General features: G+C 46.3%; 1 protein-coding gene across 1 annotated transcript; it reads right to left on the reverse strand.

Annotated features, from left to right (window-relative positions):
• Positions 1-7,293: 7,293 nt before the first annotated feature.
• On the reverse strand, positions 7,294-18,624 carry LOC129329047 (zinc finger protein 501-like). The gene is made up of 3 exons (XM_054978444.1): positions 18,506-18,624; positions 17,882-17,974; positions 7,294-10,525 (listed from the first exon to the last, which is right to left on the reverse strand). Exons 1-3 carry the CDS (start codon positions 18,537-18,539, stop codon positions 9,291-9,293), a joined length of 1,362 nt encoding a protein of 453 aa, XP_054834419.1. The 5' UTR covers positions 18,540-18,624; the 3' UTR covers positions 7,294-9,290.
• Positions 18,625-19,282: the final 658 nt, after the last annotated feature.

The following is a 19,282-nucleotide window of genomic DNA, read 5'->3' on the forward strand; positions in this document are numbered from 1 at the left end:
TGGAGACGCCAGCTCAGGTCAGGGAGGCCGGCAGCAGGCTGCAGGGGTGCTTCTTTCTCTGTCGTAGGGCTGCTCAGAGGATCCGGCTGCTTGCCTGGCCTGTGTGGCTGCGAGATATCAAGGCTTCCCGCGTGGAAGTTCTCAGTGGGAAGGTGGGGAAATTCTCAGACCCTGTCCTGGCGGATTCTTTAATACGCAGCCAGTTGAGGGCTGGCCCTGCTCAGTTCTGGGCGAGTTTTCCTCCGTCATTTAAAAATCTCTGAGAGATCTATGGAAAATAAACTCTCTGAGAGAGACAGCACGGGGAAGTCTTTTGCCAGAGGAACAGACAGAGAGCTTCTTTGCGTTAATGATTTTATTTAAAGGAAAGCATACCTCTTTTTATGAGGCAAGAACTTGATAAGTAAACACAGATTCAAATATGTCCTACAATGACAGAAAATACACATGCTGTAAAAATCAGGTCTCCTAACTTTTCTTAAACTTAGCTAAATATATGAGGGTAAGGAAAGACAGTTTTAAGCTGATTGGCAAAATGTTATGTAAAGTGTTGAAGCCCCCACCAAAATGTATCTAACTAGCAACGATGCTCATTGTGGGAAAGTATACAACAGGCTCTAGAAAGGGGAGGGCGGGCGGGCGGGCATTGCCCCCTCCTTCGTGACTGGATCCCGGCCAGGTGAAGGTGGGGCAGCCATTGCCCCCTGCTCTGCTCCTGATCCCCTAGAAATAAATAGTGGGAACCCACAACTGGGAGTGGATACTATAACACAATTATCAAAAAAGAAATTATATATTAACTACTGCTGTAGCACAGTGGTTAAGTGATTTGGCTGCAAATCAGAACTCTACTGGTTCAAATCCCACTACTACCATGAGCTCAGTAGGTAGCCTTGGGTAAGCCCCTCCTCTCAGCCCCAGCTGTATTGTGGGGATAACACTAACTTGTTCACCGCTCTGAGTTATCCAAAACACAATCAACAATAAGCAGAGGTCACATATTGTTATTGATTGGCCTTGCTAAGCTGATTCAAGTTTCTACCGGAGAAGTATTGTCGAAGGCTTTCACGGCCAGAGAACGATGGTTGTTGTGGGTTTTCCGGGCTGTATTGCCGTGGTCTTGGCATTGTAGTTCCTGACGTTTTGCCAGCAGCTGTGGCTGGCATCTTCAGAGGTGTAGCACCAAAAGACAGAGATCTCTCAGTGTCACAGTGTGGACAGTGATGCCTCCCTCTATTAGCATTCCACACTCTGGGAAACTCTTACAGGATGACTCAGCCCAACCCCACCCCTCCTGAGTAGATATAAATGACCTGCCAACATCTTTTCCACACTGTGACACTGAGAGATCTCTGTCGTTTGGTGCTACACCTCTGAAGATGCCAGCCACAGCTGCTGGCAAAACGTCAGGAACTACAATGCCAAGACCACGGCAATACAGCCCGGAAAACCCACAACAACCATCTTTCTACCGGAGACCTAAGTATCTGTTGGGAGTTGGCAAGATCTAAGTATCAACCAGGGCGGTTTCCACATGGCTTATCTCTTGTCGGGATACAGCATCTTCGTGCGCAAAATCGCACCAGGAAGACGCTGTTATCGCATGATTTCGCATGAGAACACGCTGCATTCTGGAAAAAGGTAAGCCGCGTGGAAACGGCCCAGATATCGGCATAATATGTATGCTGTTCCAAGTAGCACTGACTTTTATAATAACAATAATATATATATACCACCTTTCAGGACAACTTAGTGCCCACTTAGAGCGGTTTACAAAGTATGCTATTATTATCCCCACAAAAAACACCCTGTGAGGTGGGTGGGGCTGAAAGAGCTCCAGAGAACTGTGACTAGCCCAAGGTCACCCAGCTGGCTTCACGTGCAGGAGTAGGGAATCAAACCTGGTTCTCCAGATTAGAGTCCCGTGCTCTTAACCACTGCACCAAACTGGCTTTTGCAGTTCTGTAGGTGTTATGTCAGAAAGCTGCAATTTTTTCCATATGAATTGTGAAATTTTTCGAGATGGTTCCAAGTGCCCGATGACAATGGAGACTACTGTTGCATTCTTCTTCCATAGTTGAGTGGTTTCTGTTGTTGTTGTTATATTTAATTCAGTGCAAAGTGCTATGTGCTTAGTACCTATAAATACTCAATAAATATATTTACAATAAATATCTAAAAGACATACAAAATATCCACATTCCAATAAATACAATAGTACGGCCAATACAGTCCATAGATTGTAGTATGAAACTGACATCAAACAGACAGTTTGCAGTTGATTCTTTCCCTCTTTCTCAACTGCTGGCTGAGGAGGGGATGGACATTGCCACGGGCTTCGCTCTTGGTCCCAGCTGGGTGAAGGCAGGAGGCAGGCATTGCTACCTACTCTTCTCTCGATCCCAGCCTTGGCTTCCCGCTGCAGCGCCCTCTCTGGAGGCACAGGCTGCCTTGCCTGGGCTTCCCTGAGCGGCAGCACCCCCTGGTGGTGTACCAAGATAGGAAGTGAGTCGTCTGGAACATGCTTACTCTTTTATATAGTGAGATAGCCAATCGGCCCTGATGTGTGCACCTTTGAATCCAAGAATCTGGATGGCTACAAAAAAGAGGCTTCTGCAACTTTGAGGGACTTCCCAGGGTCACTCAAACCAAAGAGGTGTAAAATTACATGTGGCGGTGTCCTTAGAACAAAAGCCTTCCTGCCCATGTGCAGAAAATGCTCTTGCCTCCTCCGCCACTGGCAATGTTGGCCATGAGGGCCTGGTGACAGCAGGGGAACAGCCACTTGGCTTCTCCTCCCAGTACCGCCCGCCTCCTCCTCACTTCCACAATGGGCCCAATGGTGGCTGAGACAGGGACCTGTGCTGGGTCCAGCAGCAGCACCTGGGATCCCCGCCAGGCCCAGCGCGGGTTCCAGCCTCACCCAAGGAGTCAGGTAAGGAGGCTGGGGGTGGGGGGCAGCTGTGGGGGGCAAAGCTGGAGTCAGGCTGGCTGCAGGGGAACTACTGCTATTGTGCTGAGGCTCAGGGGGGCATCTGGGTGGAGAAGAGCTTTTTGAATGCTCCCTGCCGTCTCCTCCCCACAATTCTCTCAGGAGCCCACCCTTGTGGTTCTTTATGAGGCAAGAACTTCATATAAACAGGTGCAAAATAATCCTACAAGTACACAAAAAAGTCACATGATAAAAATCAGATCTATTTTATTTTATTTTTATTTATTTACTTTCGATTTCTATTCCGCCCTCCCCAACTAACAGGCTCAGGCAGAAGCTGCCAAGGCTGCAAACATGTCTAAATATGTTAGAATTAAAATTCTCTATGATGGGGGGTGGAGCGACATGCAGTGGATACAATCGCACAGAAATTTCCTCTCCTTTCAAGCATTCTGAAGCGTCTGCCATCTGAATGACAAAAATAAAATAAAATAAAGCAAACAAAAGCAAACAAAATGTGACAGAATCCCCGTCGGTGAAGGCTTTCTTCCCTCTCGGTAAGCCAAACATGAAGCTGGTCCCCAGGAAGCACGGGGAAGCCAAAATGGAGGCCGGGCAGAGAGAAGCCCTGGACAGCACGCTGCCGTTACAAAGCACAACTTACCTGAGTTTATGACGACCCTGGAAGAAAAAATAACTAGCCACCTTGCCCAGTTAATAGAGCCGCTATCTCAGCAGCTAAAAGAAATAAGAGACGCCATAACTGAAGCTGCCAAGGCTGCAGATACCGCTGGCAATCACTCTGCAGGAAGACAAAAAATCTGCAATCCTCAGAGGAAACGATGCAAAACAAAATTTTAGATCTTGAATTAAAACTGAGGTAAAATAATCTGAAATTCAGAGGGATTGAGGAGGCCGCGGAGGAAAACACAGACCTCCCGACTTTCATCTCCTTGTGGCTAGCAACAGCCCTAGGACTAGAAGAAGGAGTAGCACTGGTAATAATAAGATCCTTTCGCCAAGGCCCTCTACCATCATGTAAAAGCAAACCTAGATTCCCACAGGACATCAGTGTACAAATTCTCCACTCAAGAACAAAAGATAAAACCCTTAATACAGCAAGATGTAAAGGCGGGCTTGAAATGAATCAGAAAAAAAATGATGTCTTTCAAGATCTTCCACCAGAGATTTTGCAAAAACGCAGAGAATTAAAAGCAGTCAAGAAAATCCTGACAGAGGCAAATGTCACGTATCAGCGAAGCCATACCTGGAAGTTACTTGTCTACCACAAAAGAACTCTACATCAAGCTCATGATGAGGAATCTGAAAAGACTTCCTCCTTCAGCTGAACTCGCATTCTCCAGTAAAATGATGGACACTTTCCTCCAACTGCCACCTTCTACTTCACTACGACCACCAAACAAGAACAGGACCGTCAACCTTGTTCCTCACAACTCGATTAAGCAAAGTGAAACAAAAAACATAAACTCAATTCATACAAATGCTTAATAATAATGGGAGAGGAGAGCAGGGAGTACAGGTTCTTTCTCCTTCATCAAAGGTAGTAATTCTGTGGACAGACGGAAGGCTTAAGCCTAAGTCTCTCTGAACTACTGTCCAGACCTCCGCAGAAATACCTCTATTAGAGGTACAGTTAGATAGTTGTGTTGTAAAGGGGGGGAATGGGATTTTATTTTATTTTATTTTAATAGTATCTTAGGGTTTACAATTCAAATATTGATTCCAAACGTAATTGTTATTATCTTGTAACTTGGCACTCCTAGATATATACAGGGATGGAAGCAAGGTACAATTTATTCTCAGATGACCCCAATTAAACACATAACCTGGAACTGCAGGGGTTTAACTATTTCCACTAAACTACTACGAATTTCAAACTTATTATCTAAGGAACACCCGGACTTTTTGTTCCTACAAGAACAGGAAACTCACTACCGTACTGCAGTAATGCAGGTAATAAAATCTAATTGGGTTTACTCAACATTTTCAACTGGCACTTCTAAATCCAGGGGTGATGCAATTTTAGTTTCTAAGAACATTCCGTATCAATGCTTAGAAACTCAAATAGACCCAAATGGTCACTTTATGTTTGTTAAAGAGGAATTGGATGGCACTTCCCTAAACCTTGCTTCCATATATGCCCCATACAGGAATCACCTGTTCTTCACAGAAGAAAAACTTCCACAGTTAGCTTTATTTCAGAAGAGAGAAGGGCTCATAGGCTGTGATCTGAATCCCTCCATTAACCCACATATGGATATAAAATACAAACCACATAAACAAAAGGATTCCAAGTCAATGGAACTGACACCAACGCACTCCGAGGAGGCTTCCAACATAGGCTCTGAGTCATCCGAGCCACCCCCTCCCAAATGTATAACGGAGGACTCTGCTGTATCTCCCACTGAAGACCTTTGCCTGTATTCCAGCCAATTGGTCAGAATGGGAAGACCATTGGAGATTGAAGTAACTTGCTCTGCTCCGACATCATTGGATCCAGTTTTCACTCGGAGTGGTTCTCCACTCCAACGCAACAGGCCGGTGGCATGCCCTATCATGGAGGGGGTGACGAAAGAAGTTTGGCCAACTCCCACATCTGCACCAGCAACTTCAAAGAAGCTAGATAGCCTCTACAAGACCAAGCAAGACGGGGCTGGGTTTTTATTCAATCACCCTCCTGCTAACTCCATAGTTACAGAAAACCTCCAAAGCAAGGGTCTTCTACGGGGTGCTGGCCATTCTGCTCCCACAGATAAAGAGGGCAAGGAGCTTGATGTTTTGGGGAGAAAGGTTTATGCCTTATCAGCCCTTCACTTCGGTATTGGCAACTATGAGGCCATTATGGTCAGGTTCCAATTATTCCTTTGGGACAAGTTGGGTCCTTATTTAAATGTCATCCCAGATGATAAACAGCGCCTCGCAAAGATATTGCAGGGGGAAGCAGATTCTCACTGCGAGGCACATGGGGGATTACTCTGCAAGAGCTATGGCCTCGGCCATTCTGATACGGAGACACGAATGGCTTAGAATTACTGCGTTGGCTCCACACCATTGATTGAGGGTTGAAGACCAACCCTTCAAGGGAAATGAGCTTCTCTCGTCTACTACAGACAATGCCCTCAAGAAAATAAAGGATAAGGTGGCTGCTAGGTCCCTAGGTATTACCCCAGTCACCCCATATAAGCGCTGGTTCCCTTTCAGAACTTATCCCCAATACAATCCCAGATACAGTCAGTTCCAATCTCAACCGTCCCAACAGTACCCTCAGAACCAGCCACATGCTACTTCCACAGTACTATAAGCACGCCAAGCAGCCTTGCCCTCTGGTTGTCAAGGCACACTCTACAAGAGCCCAGTCTACCTCATCAGTGTTGAACTTGGGCATTCCACTCATGGACTTACGTAAAGCGGCCACCTGGTCGACACCGTCCACATTTATTAGACATTATGCAATTTACGTCTCTCCGGGAGGGATGCTGCAGCCGTTAAAGCTGTCCTGAAGAGTTTCTTTCAATGAAGAGCACCACGCTCACCTCCTGGGTAAGCTAGCTTGCTAATCTCCCATGTGGGACTGCACAGAAGACATGACGATGAAAACGGGGTTGCACCCACCTGTAGCTGTTGTTCATGGAGCGTTCTATGCAGGCGCACATCCCTCCCTCCTTTCCCCACCACGTGCTCTTTAATATGCTTATTTCTCCTCCTTCCGCAGCAGCTTAGTGAACGGAGGCAGGGATCTGCTCACCTGGCCTTTTATAGCCATGCCCATTGAAAAGTGCGCGAAAAGGCCAGGCGAGCGTCTGGTGCCTTCTGGAGCTTTTATACGTCCGTGGCTGGCCTGTGCACGCGCAATTCCCATGTGTGCCTGCACAAAAGAACACTCGATAAACAACAGTCACAGGTAGGTGCAACCCTGTTTTTCCTTTCACACCTGAGTGTTCGCTGCTGTCAAATCCTAAAAGAACCTTTTGTCCCTTGACAAAACACCTCCCTTGCACACACACCCAGTGACCCCTGCTGCATGCCCAGGAGATGCCAAAACACCACCAGGATCCCTAGCCAAACTGGCCTGGGGGAAATTGCTTCCTGACCCCAAAGTGGCGATCAGCCTTACCCTTGGCTTGTAAGAAGGGGCCACAAGAACTGGGCACTGATGCAACCTTTCCAGCCCTCCCTCGCATGATCTGCCCAGGTTCACAGAATCAGCATTGCTGATTTATCGTCCTTAGAAAGATAATACGAGTCTGGGAGAGAGAGAGAGTGGGTTGCTATAAAGAGATGGGGGGATGTATTATTAAAACGTACAGAAAGTAAGATTTCTGAGAATTCAGGATGGATTTCAAAATTTTGATTTTTATGAATGCAATCCCATCTGCTGGCGGAAGATATTACAGCAGGTTGAAAAACTTGAAGCATTCTCAGCATAGCTTTAGTAAGATCGTATAACTGCTTTTAACTTATATTTTCATCATGCTTTTAACATAGCTACTAGATTCTATACATACTTGTTAAGGTATAACGTCCTTCTCTTTTTCTAGTGTTATTAATGAATAATTTATTTAAAATAGACACTCAAGCAGGGTGAATTCCAAGTGGGATAAATGACTGTGGGAAAGATCAGTGGCGTCCCTGGAACAGGCCCCGTGCGAAAAGCATGTCCTCCCACAAATAGCGTGATATGGTTGCAACACGAGGACCCTCCAACTGGCAAATGACCACTGAGTGATCATGCAGCCCGGACATGGGGTAAAATTTGGAATTTGATTGGTCTACAAGAAAGGTGGGTTCTTAAATTCAGGGAATAAGAGACAACTGCCTATGCTGATCATGGTGAGAAACAAAGGCCTATCGGATGACTTTCCTTCCCTTATCTGTTCCCTCTAAGTACCGTCTCCCATCGAAGAAACATCAGCCCAGTTGGCGGACCTTCCGTTCTCATCCTTTGAATTTCATCCCCTACTGGAGTCGGTAAGAAGTATTTGCTCTGATGTTGTGTTATGCATAGAACTAGTAAGTGAAACCAGGACTGTCTGCACTAAGGAAAATGCTTTGTACTGAACAAGCTCAGGGAAGAATTTCACATGTGAATGCAAAAAGGAAGGCTTTGAATTCCATCACCTATTACAGTCAGTAAGAACTATTTCCTCTGGTGTTGTCTTTCGCATAGAACTAGTATGTCAGAATGTCAGTTCTCAAGCCACAGCTACGCCATGTTCTCCTGGTATAATCTGTAGTTATTTAGTTCTCTCCCTCTAGGCCCAGGTGCTGCCCAGGCCACCTATATCCATGGGAATGAAGAATTCTTATCAGCCCGGCCGACCTTGATGTCCTCGCCTTCCCAGGCCTTCTAGACAGGACTAAGGGGGGAGGCTGGGAAGGGGTGTTTGAAGTGTTGTTACTTTCATTTTCTGTGTCATTCTCATCAAAGCTTTGGTTCAGCCAAGGGCCTCAAGTCCTTGGATCATGGACCCCTGTATCCTGAGCATAATCTTCCAATAAACCTTTTGAAACCAAGAGACCTTGTGCTTCTTGCAGAAGGGGGGAGACGAACTCTAGATAACTGGGATTCCACAGTCTGACACAGTAACTGAAACCAAGACTGTCTGTACAAAGGAAAATACTTTGTAATGAACGAGCTCGAGGAAAATTTTCTCATGTGAATGCAAAGGGTAAGGGGAACATGGATGCATCTTAATAGATAAATCTATATGAAATATATGTCTTGTGGTTGTGGTGTTCACTAACTTTTTCCGGACAGCTGCTTTCTCGAGCAAGGCAAAGAGAACACCTTTCTAAGTACCAGCTCAGCCTAGATAGGATATAGGCCAACACCACATAAATATTCCCAAAACACACAAAGGCATTTCTGTTCAGGGATTAGCATTGGAGTTTCAATCCCTGCAGGGGAAATATTAAACTGTTTTCTGATATTACTTATTGTATGTATTTTACTATTTTATAGTATTGCTTCCCAATTTTCAGAGTCAGTTTGGTTTAATTGCAACATTTTCCCACATTCCAAGCATTGCTACGGTTTCTCTCCCATGTGAATTCTTTGATGAGAAGCAAGGCTTCCACGCCGACTGAAGGTTTTCCCATACTCCTAGCATGGATCTAATTTCTCCTTTGTGTGAATGTTTGACGGAAAGTAAGGTTTGAACAATAATAACTTTCTATGCATTTATAAGGTTTATCCCGTGTGAATGCTTTGATGAGAAGTAAGGTTTCTGCTCTGACTGAATCTTTTCCCACACTCCAGGAATTAGTGCTGTTTCTCTCCTGTGTGGATTTGTTGATGAAGAGTAAGTTTTCTACTCTCAGTGAACCTTTTTCCACACTACTGGCATTTGTATAGTTTCTCCCCTCTGTGAATTCTTTGATGAGAATTAAGTTGTCCCCTCTGAATGAAGCTTTTCCCACATTTCTGGCATTTATATAGTTTCTCACCTTTATGAATTCTTTGATGAGAATGAAGGTGTCCGCTCTGACTGAAGGTTTTCCCACACTCCAGGCATTTATATGGCTCTTCTCCTGTGTGAATTCTTTGATGGCGAATAAGGTGTTCACGCTCACTGAAGCTTTTCCCACACCCAAGGCATTTGTAGGGTTTCTCCCCGGTGTGAATTCTTTGATGGCGAGTAAGGTGACCACTCCGATTGAACCTTTTCCCACACTCCAGGCATTTATATGGTTTCTCCTCTGTGTGAGTTTTTTGATGACTAAGAAGTTGTGTACAGTTAATGAAACTTTTCCCACACTCCAAGCATTTGTAGGGTTTCTCCCCTGTGTGAATTCTTTGATGGACGGCAAGGGATCCACTGTAATTGAAGCTCTTTCTACACTCCAGGCATTTATATGGCTTCTCCCCTGTGTGAATTCTTTGATGAATAGTGAGTTTTCCACTGTGATTGAATCTTTTTCCACACTCCAGGCATTTGTATGGTTTCTCCCCTGTGTGAATTCTTCCATGAACAGCAAGGGTTCCACTTTCACTGAAGCTCTGTCCACACTCCAGGCATGTATAAGGTTTCTCACCTGTGTGAATTCTTTGATGGCGAGTTAGGTTTCCCCTCTGACTGAAACTTTTCCCACACTCCAGGCAGTCATATGGTTTCTCCCCTTTATGAATTCTTTGATGGGAATTAAGGTTTCCACTGTGACTGAAGCTCTTTCCACACTCCAGGCATTTGTATCGCTTGTCCATTGTATGAATTCTTTGATGGGAATTAAGCTTGTCTGTCTGATCAATGGCTTTTCCACACTCCAGCCCTTTAAATGCTTTTGTCCTGGCAGCCATATTCCAATGAATATCAACATCAGATAGTTCAGGAAAATTTTCCTCACTTGCCATACTCTCAGTCCACTTGCCTCCTTTGAATATTTTTTGTAGTTCTGTAACTTCGTGAGAGGTATCACCTTGTAAAGGACTGGAACTATTCCTTGGTGGGTGTTTTCCCTCTTTCTTCCTTGGTGCATTATGATATTCTGTGTTCTCTTTCCGTGGCAGATTGGTATCTTCTTTTTCGGTTACTGCAGGTTCTTTTGTTTTCTTTGCTGATTCCCAGTCACCTCCTGCAGAGAGAGAGAGAAACCAGGCATGATCACAAAATAGAAAAATGCAACCTAAACCTTAGGGAAAGCACTAAATAAACTGTTATGGAGGATGCAAGAATTCAACTCTTGGTTGGGAATCTGTGACATCCAAGCTGATTCTAGCCAATGTCTTATGGGTGGATAACAACAACAACAACAACACAATCAAGGCCATAAATATACATGGGCAGTTCCAGTGATCAGATATTCAGCTGGAATAACAGATTGGACACAAAGCGATTTAGAAAAATTGGATCAAAAACGCGAAAACTAATGAACATCCATCACTCTTTACACCCAAAAAGTGATGTTGACAGGTTATATTTACCACGAAAAACTGGTGGAAGAGGACTGTTACAAGTACATCAGGTAGCAGAAGAAGAAAAGAGAAGCCTGAATGATTCCATCAGTAGAAGTACAAAAAAATTAATTCAGGCTGTGAATACAGAGAACATATTAAAAACAACCGAAACAAAGGCTGAATACAAGAAGAAATAGTTTGAGAAGAGATTAAATGGCTGGAAGAAAAAACCCTTACATGGGCAACATCTAAAAAATATTGAAGGAAAAAGTGACAACAGCCTAACTGGGGCATGGTTGAAGATGGGCACAATTAAGAAAGAAACTGAAGGTCTGATCTTCGCAGCACAAGAACAAGCATTGCAAACGACTGTTATGAAAGCCAAAATTCAGAAAATCAGTGAAAATCCAAAATGTTGACTGTGCCAGGAAAAAGATGAAACTGTGTCCCACCTTATTTGTGAATGCAGCACAATTGCACAGACGGACTACAAAGCTAGACATGACAGGGTCGCAAAGCTGATTCATTGGTCATTGTGTAAAAAGTATAACTTGCCAGTATCAAAGAATTCATGGGAACATCAGGTGGAAAAGGTGCTAGAAAATGAACAAGTCAAGATCTTGTGGGATTTCAGAATTCAAACTGATTGGCACCTTGAACATAATACACCAGACACAACAGTTGTGGAAAATCGAAAAGTCTGGATAATCGACACAATTCCTGGGGATGCTGAAGAAAGAGAATCAGAAAAAATTATTAGAGATCTGGCAATAGAAACCACCCGACTATGGAAGAAGAATGCAACGGTAGTCCCCATTGTCATCGGGGCACTTGGAACCATCTCGAAAAACTTTGCAACTCATTTGGAAAAACTGCAGCTTTCTGACATAACACCTACAGAACTGCTAAAGACGGCACTACTTGGAACAGTGTACATATTACGTCGATATCTCGTTGATACTTAGGTCTCTGGCAGAAACTTGTGTTTCAGATAACTCGAATAATAACAACAACGGGAGTGCAGCTTTTCTCTGGGACTTTTACTGCCACGCAGGTCTCTCTTTGACCCAAATTCCAGGTCAGAGCAGCTTGGCCAAAATGCATCCACAATCCAGTCTATTTGCTTTCAGGTAATGGCAGCTTGGCTTCTGGCCCCAAGGAAGGGTGACCTGTGACAAAATTTCCCCCCATCCAGAGCTGGAAAGACATATTATCCTATTCTCAGAACGGCACCCCACCACTGGGAAACACAACCTACACTCTGCCTCTTCAGGAACAATAAAGGGAGTTTGGTCCCTCCCTACTCCAAGGCTTCAGCTCCAGCAAGCCCCTCCCTCTTCCCATGAGAAGAAAGGAGTGGGCGGAAAAAATAAGGGTCAGGTTTATATTCAAAGAGAGAATCCAACTTCGGATGAGGAAGTTCACTCTCTATTCACCTCAAGTTGCTCCACTTGCAGTAGAACCATTAGCAGAAGAGAGAAGCACTCCTGGCTCCCCCAAAGAGCCCCCTGTTCCCCCAGAGCCCTTCCTGCATCCAAGGCCAACGTGGCCACCCTCCCAACTGGCCTGACAATTTCTCTCTCCCCCATGTTCTGCAGCCCTCCCCTTCTGCACACGGTTTTAGATCCTGAACCAGCACTGGAAGAGAAGAATCCTGGCTACTATATAAAAGTCAACGGGACAGCCAGGATTTTATAGCGGGATGTTCTACTTTGGGGGAATCCTTGTGTGCCTGGGATCACTTATGCCAGCGTTCAGAACCACTTACACTGGGATCCCCCACCACTGTGCCCAAGCGAGCAAAGGTGCCCACCAGTTCCTTCCCTGGCACCTGCGCAGAGTTCATCAATACTGGGTGGGTCCATTCCACAGCAGGGCTTCACCGTGACCATGCAGTTTTTTAGAAAGTTCTTTGTGCAGCAGGCACTCCACAAGGACTTGTGCTGAACGACTAGGTAAGCTCCTGTTCATCTTAGCCATCACCTCCTGTACCCCCCCTCCACCATGGGGAGGGGAGAAAATCGATTTCCTCCTCAGTATGAGCGAGCCAGGGTGCTCCTATCCTGGGTGCCCCCATCCCTGCATAGCCCCTCCCTCTACTATACAAGCTGCACAAAAATGTGTTTACACGAGCACTCTCTGGAGTTTCTTTGGGCCACATCTCTGTGGTAAAGCACACACGTTGCACACACAAGGTCCCGGGTTCAACGACCAGCATCTCCACGGAAAGGGACCTCATGGGAAACCATCTTGTCAGAGACCCACTGCGGATTGGCCAACACTTGGGAAGAAAAGCCCCCCAGCCTGGAGACGAGATTCCTCTTCTGCTAGCTGGGACTGCACTGCGATGTCATAACATTGAGGGTAATTGTGTCAAATTCTGAAATCTCTCTAGGTGCCTTTCCCCCCAATAACCAAAGGTAGCGTCTGCACCTTGCTGTACATAGAAACAAAGCTCCTGCTCAGTGCCCAGGGATGCCTCTCGAAGCCTCCGATGGGCAAGACGTTGACCACCAATTGCCACCCACCCAACGCTACAGGAAGAGAGACTCCACATGGATCCCCTCCCCCATTGCTTTTGCAGCCAGGCCCAAACTGACATGCTCAAGAAAGATCATCTCCCGAAACACAACCTGCAAGAATTGCTATAAACGGCTTCATGACCGAAGGACAAAGGAGGAGCAGTTCTCACCGTGGACAAATTCAGGAGACCGAAAGAAAGCTCTCTAATGCTACTTTCCACAAACAACTAACCTCAGACTCTGCTCAGGGACACCAAAGAGAATCAAACAGGTTTTTAAAGGCATTACCCACACCCATAAGGAGCAAATCTATATGGACGCACCACAGGAACCTCGGCCAGGCACTGTCTATCTTCTACCCAAAATGCACAACGCAGGCAACCCAGGATGCCCTACTGTCTCGGGCACAGGGACCGTCACTGTTGGCAGGTATGGATGAATAGCCTCAGCTATCGGACCGTATGCCATCAATGCCCCCAATCACATGCAAGACACCCCAGAATGCCTGAGAAAAATACAATATATCGATAGTCTTCCAGGTAACACTATTTTGGTCACCACAGCTATTGTCTCTCTACACACTCACAATTCCAATTCTAATTCCAAAAAAAGAGTGCAGTAACTATACGACTGTCGCTTTAATTTCCCATGCAAGCAAAGAAGTTTGGTCGACTCCCACATCTGCACCAGCAACTTCAAAGAAGCTAGATAACCTCTAGAAGAAAATCAGCCTGTGTTTTATATATTACAGCAAAGCTTTTGATTGTGTGGATTGTGAAATGCTATAGATTGTGTTGAAATAAGTGGGGGTGCCACAACATCTGATTGTTTTGATGCGCAACTTGTACTTTGGACAAGAGGCTACTGTCAGGACAGAATATGGGGGAACAGAAGGGTCCTCAATTGGCAAAAGTGTCAGACAAGGACACACATTATGCCCCTACCTGTTCCACCTCCATGCAGAGCATATCATAAGGAAAGGTGGATTAGACCTAGAAGAAGCTGGAGTGAAAATTGATGGAAGGAACATTAACAGTTTGAAATGTGCAGATGACACCACGTTACTGGCAGAAAATAGTGAAGACTTGAAATGACTACAATGAAGGTTAAAGGAGAAAGTGCCGAAGCAGGATTACAACTGAACATCAAGAAGACAAAAGTAATGACTACTGAGGAATTACACAATTTTATAGTTGACAATGAGGAAATGAAAATTGTTCAAGATTTTCTATTCCTTGGCTCAATCATCAACCAAAAGGGAGACTGCAATGAAGAAATCAGAAGAAGATTGAGACTTGGAAGAGCAGCTGTGAGGGAAATCAAAAAGCTCCTTAAAGATAATGATGTCTTTCTGGGAACCAAGATCAAGATAATCCAAACTGTCAGAGACTGCCAGCTTAGATCTCAAATAACTTCACTGCACGAGTCCCAGGATGCATGAGTTAAAGCTTTTATTGATAACCTAAGAGTTCAGTACAGGAGAACCGTCTTGGTAGGAATGGCTGTCCCCTCCCCCTGTTAAGCATTAAATTCTTCAGACACTACCCACTCTACTCCCCCCCCACCCGAAACTAAGCTCTAAGTTCACATCTAATAAGCTGTGAAAAGTAAAATGAAAGTAAGCAAGCTTACTGTTGTGACTAGGTCCACGGATCTTCTTCATCTCCCTGGTAACATAGATAACTGCATTCTCAGAGCTTCTCCCACAGATAACATTTCCCAGGCAAGGTTAACACACACAAGGCAGTGTTGGACCCAAAAGGCTGCATTGGCACTTTTAAAGCAGGGCACAGGTCTGGTCTGCAACAGTAACCCCCCCCCCCCGGCCCCCAGTGAACCCCTCAAAGTATGGCAGGGGCCACCCTGACACAAACAATGGTATTTACTATTACTAGGCATGGATGTGAAAGTTGAAGAAAGCTGACAGGAAGAAAATGGATTCGTTTGAAACGTGGTGCTGGAGGAGAGTTTAGCGGATACCATGGACAGCCCCAAAAGACAAATAAGTGGGCACTAAATCAGATCAAGCCTGAATTCTCCCTATAGAGGCTCAAATGACAAAACTGAGGCTATTGTACTTTGGTCACGTCATGAGAAGACAAGATTCTCTGGAAAAGTCAGTAATGCCAGGAAAAGAGGAAGACTTAAAAACGAGGTGGCTTGACCCACTAAAAGAAGCCCCGTCCTCCAGTTTGCAGGATCTGAGCAAGTCTGTTAATGATGGGACATTGTGGAGGTCTTTTATTGATAGGATCACCATAGGCCGGAGGCAACTTGACAGCACATAACACACACACACACACACACACGCATAAAGATGGACTACAAGCTATAAGGAACCCATCTCTGACAACTCCACAGCTGACCTCGCTACCAAGTTTTGCTGGTTTGTCCTCAGTGACGGCTACTTCAGATCTCTAGCTCAACGGCACAGCCATGGGCACTCACAGGGCACCACAAAATGCCAAGATTTTCATGGCTGACTTGGAGAAGCGTTCCTCGGCTCCCACCCGATAACCCCCCTCCTGTACTTGAGATTCACTGATGACATTTTAATCATCCGGACAGATGGGAATGAAGCCCTGGAGGAACTTCCACCCCGCCGTCAACCTGACCATGAATTAATCCACACAGGAGGGACATTTTCTGGACACCGCTGTGCCAGTACATAACCAAAGCTTAAGAAACCCCTTATACACAAACCTTACTGATGGGCGAACATCCCTACATGCCTCCAGTCACCATCCCAAACACTCCAAGGAATCCATCGTCTACAGCCGAGCTCTGTGCTACAGCCCCCTCTGCTCCAATCCCTCTGACAGAGATTCTCGCCTGCAGGATCTACAACAGAGTTTGGATTTGGATTTCTGAATATATCCGGTATTATTCCCTTTGCGGAAAATTTTTCAGGGGCTGGAGGGGGCATTTTTCAAACAAAGTGTACTAAAATTGCAGGGATCCTAGTCCTGCCTGTCCACTGAATACCCACCATATTTTAAATGAATTGAACCCAAGGGCACAATTCTATCGGCCCCTGAACAAGCTGCCCCCGGCCACTCCCCAATGTTTCACAGCGGGCAAATCCACGGCTTTCTCCAAGACACAGGAAGCCGTAGCCAACCCACAACAGCAACCAGCGAAGCCCCCCAAGGCAAGCTGAACCCACAATGCCCAACAGAACCAATGTCAAACAGGAGAATATCCCACCAGAACAATCAACCCAGAGAATTTCAGCAGGAAAAAAAACCTGAAGCAAAGGACACTGATAGAAGCTGAACAGAACCCGTGTCACTCAAAGAGGCCAGGCAGGACCCAGGGCCAAGGCGGACCCATCAGAGCCAATGTGAAGCCAGAGAATCCCAGAATGCAGACTTGGCAACGGCAAGCGACACTGAAACAGACACACACACTGTAAAACTGCCTCCCCCTGCTGTCTCCTGAGAAATCTACAAGGGGGTGGGGGGCAGAAAGTTGCTGCAATCTTTCAAATGAGATTTTCACATATTTCCAAACAGGTGTGGATAATTCAGATATGTAAAAACTGGTATATTTGAATATTCCAGAATAAGCTTGATATATCCGTATATAATCATTATTTTTCAGGTCAGGAATATGGTACCGACTTACTCAGCCCTAACAATGGGCATTTTGAGAATTACAATACCCACCAGATGCAGTAAAAAACAGACCGGGCATCTGGAGAAGGGAGTTTTGGTTTTTAAATGCCCATATCCTGAAAATCTGGTTGGTCTCTGAGGTGCCACTGGACTCAAATCCTTCTGAATTATTCAGAAGGCTTTTTTATGCAGGTAGGAGGGCTGGACTGCACCAAAATGCCTCAGAGGAACAATTTGGCAAAGGATAGGAACTGTAGACTATACCACTGAATACTGACCGTTGCTGTACCCGATGGCCTTGTTTACTGGATGTCCCAGCCATACTTGATATTGAGATTTGTTTTAGTGACAAAGGCAAAGTATGGCATAATTTTTTTTTAAACTTCAGGCTTGGAAATTCCAAGTGATTAAAGAGGTGGAGAAGAAGTGGGGAGCGGAAGGACTTCCAGTATGGATTACTAGCATAGAGTAAACCCCCCAAAGCAGCCACTTTTCCCTCCGGAATTCATCTCCGTAGTTTGGAGATCTCTTGTAAATCGGGGAGATCTCCGGGCCCCACCTGGCGGTTCAAGAGCAACACATTCTGCAACGTATTGTTGCAGTGCTCCACTTGTTCATTCACATTTGGAACCCCCCAAGCCTGATCTCTGCGAGCACACCGTGAGTGTTTAGACCAGTTTCCCAAGAGTGGTGGGAGGGAGAAGCAGCGGTTGAGCTCACAGTCCCTACAGCGGGGAAGTGCAATACGCCACCCTTGCGCTTCACGATGTACAGCCTTCATAACTCATCAATGTTCTTTTGCGAAGAAGCAACTGTGCAAATAAAGAACGCTGCAGAAATTGACCTTCCCTTGGAAGGAAGCGCAGGGAACACAAAGACACATCTAAGCAGGTACCTGTAAATCCCTCCTCTTCACCAGAGAATGGGAGAAACAGCCCTTCCTCTTCCTCCAGCCAGGATATGAGGTCAGGTTTGGCAATCGGGGGCCCTGTTTATCGGAAGAAACACAAAATTATGACTCTTCAGTGTGCACATAAACCCAGCAATTCCAAGCCAGCTTGACTGTTCCTCCGGAAACACACAAGAGGCAAGTAAGAGGGGCGGGGCGGAGTGCAGCACGGGGCAAAGAATCCTCCATCCGGCACCAGCAGTTCTGTGCCCACTCCCTGCCCACCTGAGACTGAAATGCCAGAGAGCCCCGCAGAGCTCCTTCCACAGAGCAGGGAAGCAAAGCCCAGAGAGGAGGGAGGCCCCTGCTGGGACTATCCCACCCGCCAGGCCAAGCGTCCCTTGGCACCTCTTCTCAGGCACTCCAGGGACAGGACTGCCAGGCAGGGGCTCCCTCTCTGCAGGGAGGACCCAGAAGCCCTCACACATCCGAGGAAGGAGCACGGAGGGGGGCAGAGATCAGCCACTGGGCCCAGGGGAGGCAGCCTGGCCACGGCCTTCTTCATTCAGGTCTTCCTCAGAGTCACTCCTCCCACCAGAAGGAGGCAGCCCAGGAGAAAGGGACCCTTACCCAGAGAGGCCACGATCCCAAAGTTCTCCAGCATGACTTCCTTGTACAGGGCTCTCTGGGCCGGGCGCAGCAGGCTCCACTCCCCCTGGGTGAAACGCACAGCCACCTCTTCAAAGGACACTGGACTCTGGAAGGAGAAGGGGGAAGCATTTCTTTACACCACTGGAAAGGACAGTAGATTAATGCTGGAAGACTAGCAGAAAGAGGAGGGGGGAAGAGCCCTGTGGGTGACATTTGGCTCCCCCCTCCCAGACCTCTTGAGGGCCATCTTGAGGGCAAACAGTCTGTCCTCATCGGCAGAGGGTGAGTAGTACCCCTTGTGGGGAAGAGGCCAGAGATGTCGGTATCACAGAAAAGCTGATCGTTTTGCGAGGGACATTCATGGCCCAGTAATAGTCTCTGCCTGGGCTTCTCTGTTCCAGTCATCTTAGGCAGGGGGTGACCCTTCTCCTGCCCTCCGCCCTGGCATGAGCAGCGCCAGAACCAGGGGCAAGGGGCCCAATCCTCAGAGACTCACAACTGACAATAACATTAATAACATTCGATTTCTATACCGCCCTTATATACCAAGGAAGCACTCCTGCTCTCCACCGAATGGCTCCCCTCTGGGACCCCCTCCCCCCTCCTTACCTGAGCTGGCTGCATGGCGGCTCCTTTCCCACCACAACACGGAGGAGATGGCGGAGAAGGCCTTGAGGGTGTCTTCTCCCTGGTGCCTTGCAGTGAGAAAAAGAAAGAAGGTGAGAAGCCATTTCGGTACTCATAGATTTTTATGCT

This window comes from Eublepharis macularius, chromosome 4 (genome assembly GCF_028583425.1).
Source record: "Eublepharis macularius isolate TG4126 chromosome 4, MPM_Emac_v1.0, whole genome shotgun sequence".
Taxonomy (NCBI): Eukaryota; Metazoa; Chordata; class Lepidosauria; order Squamata; family Eublepharidae; genus Eublepharis; species Eublepharis macularius.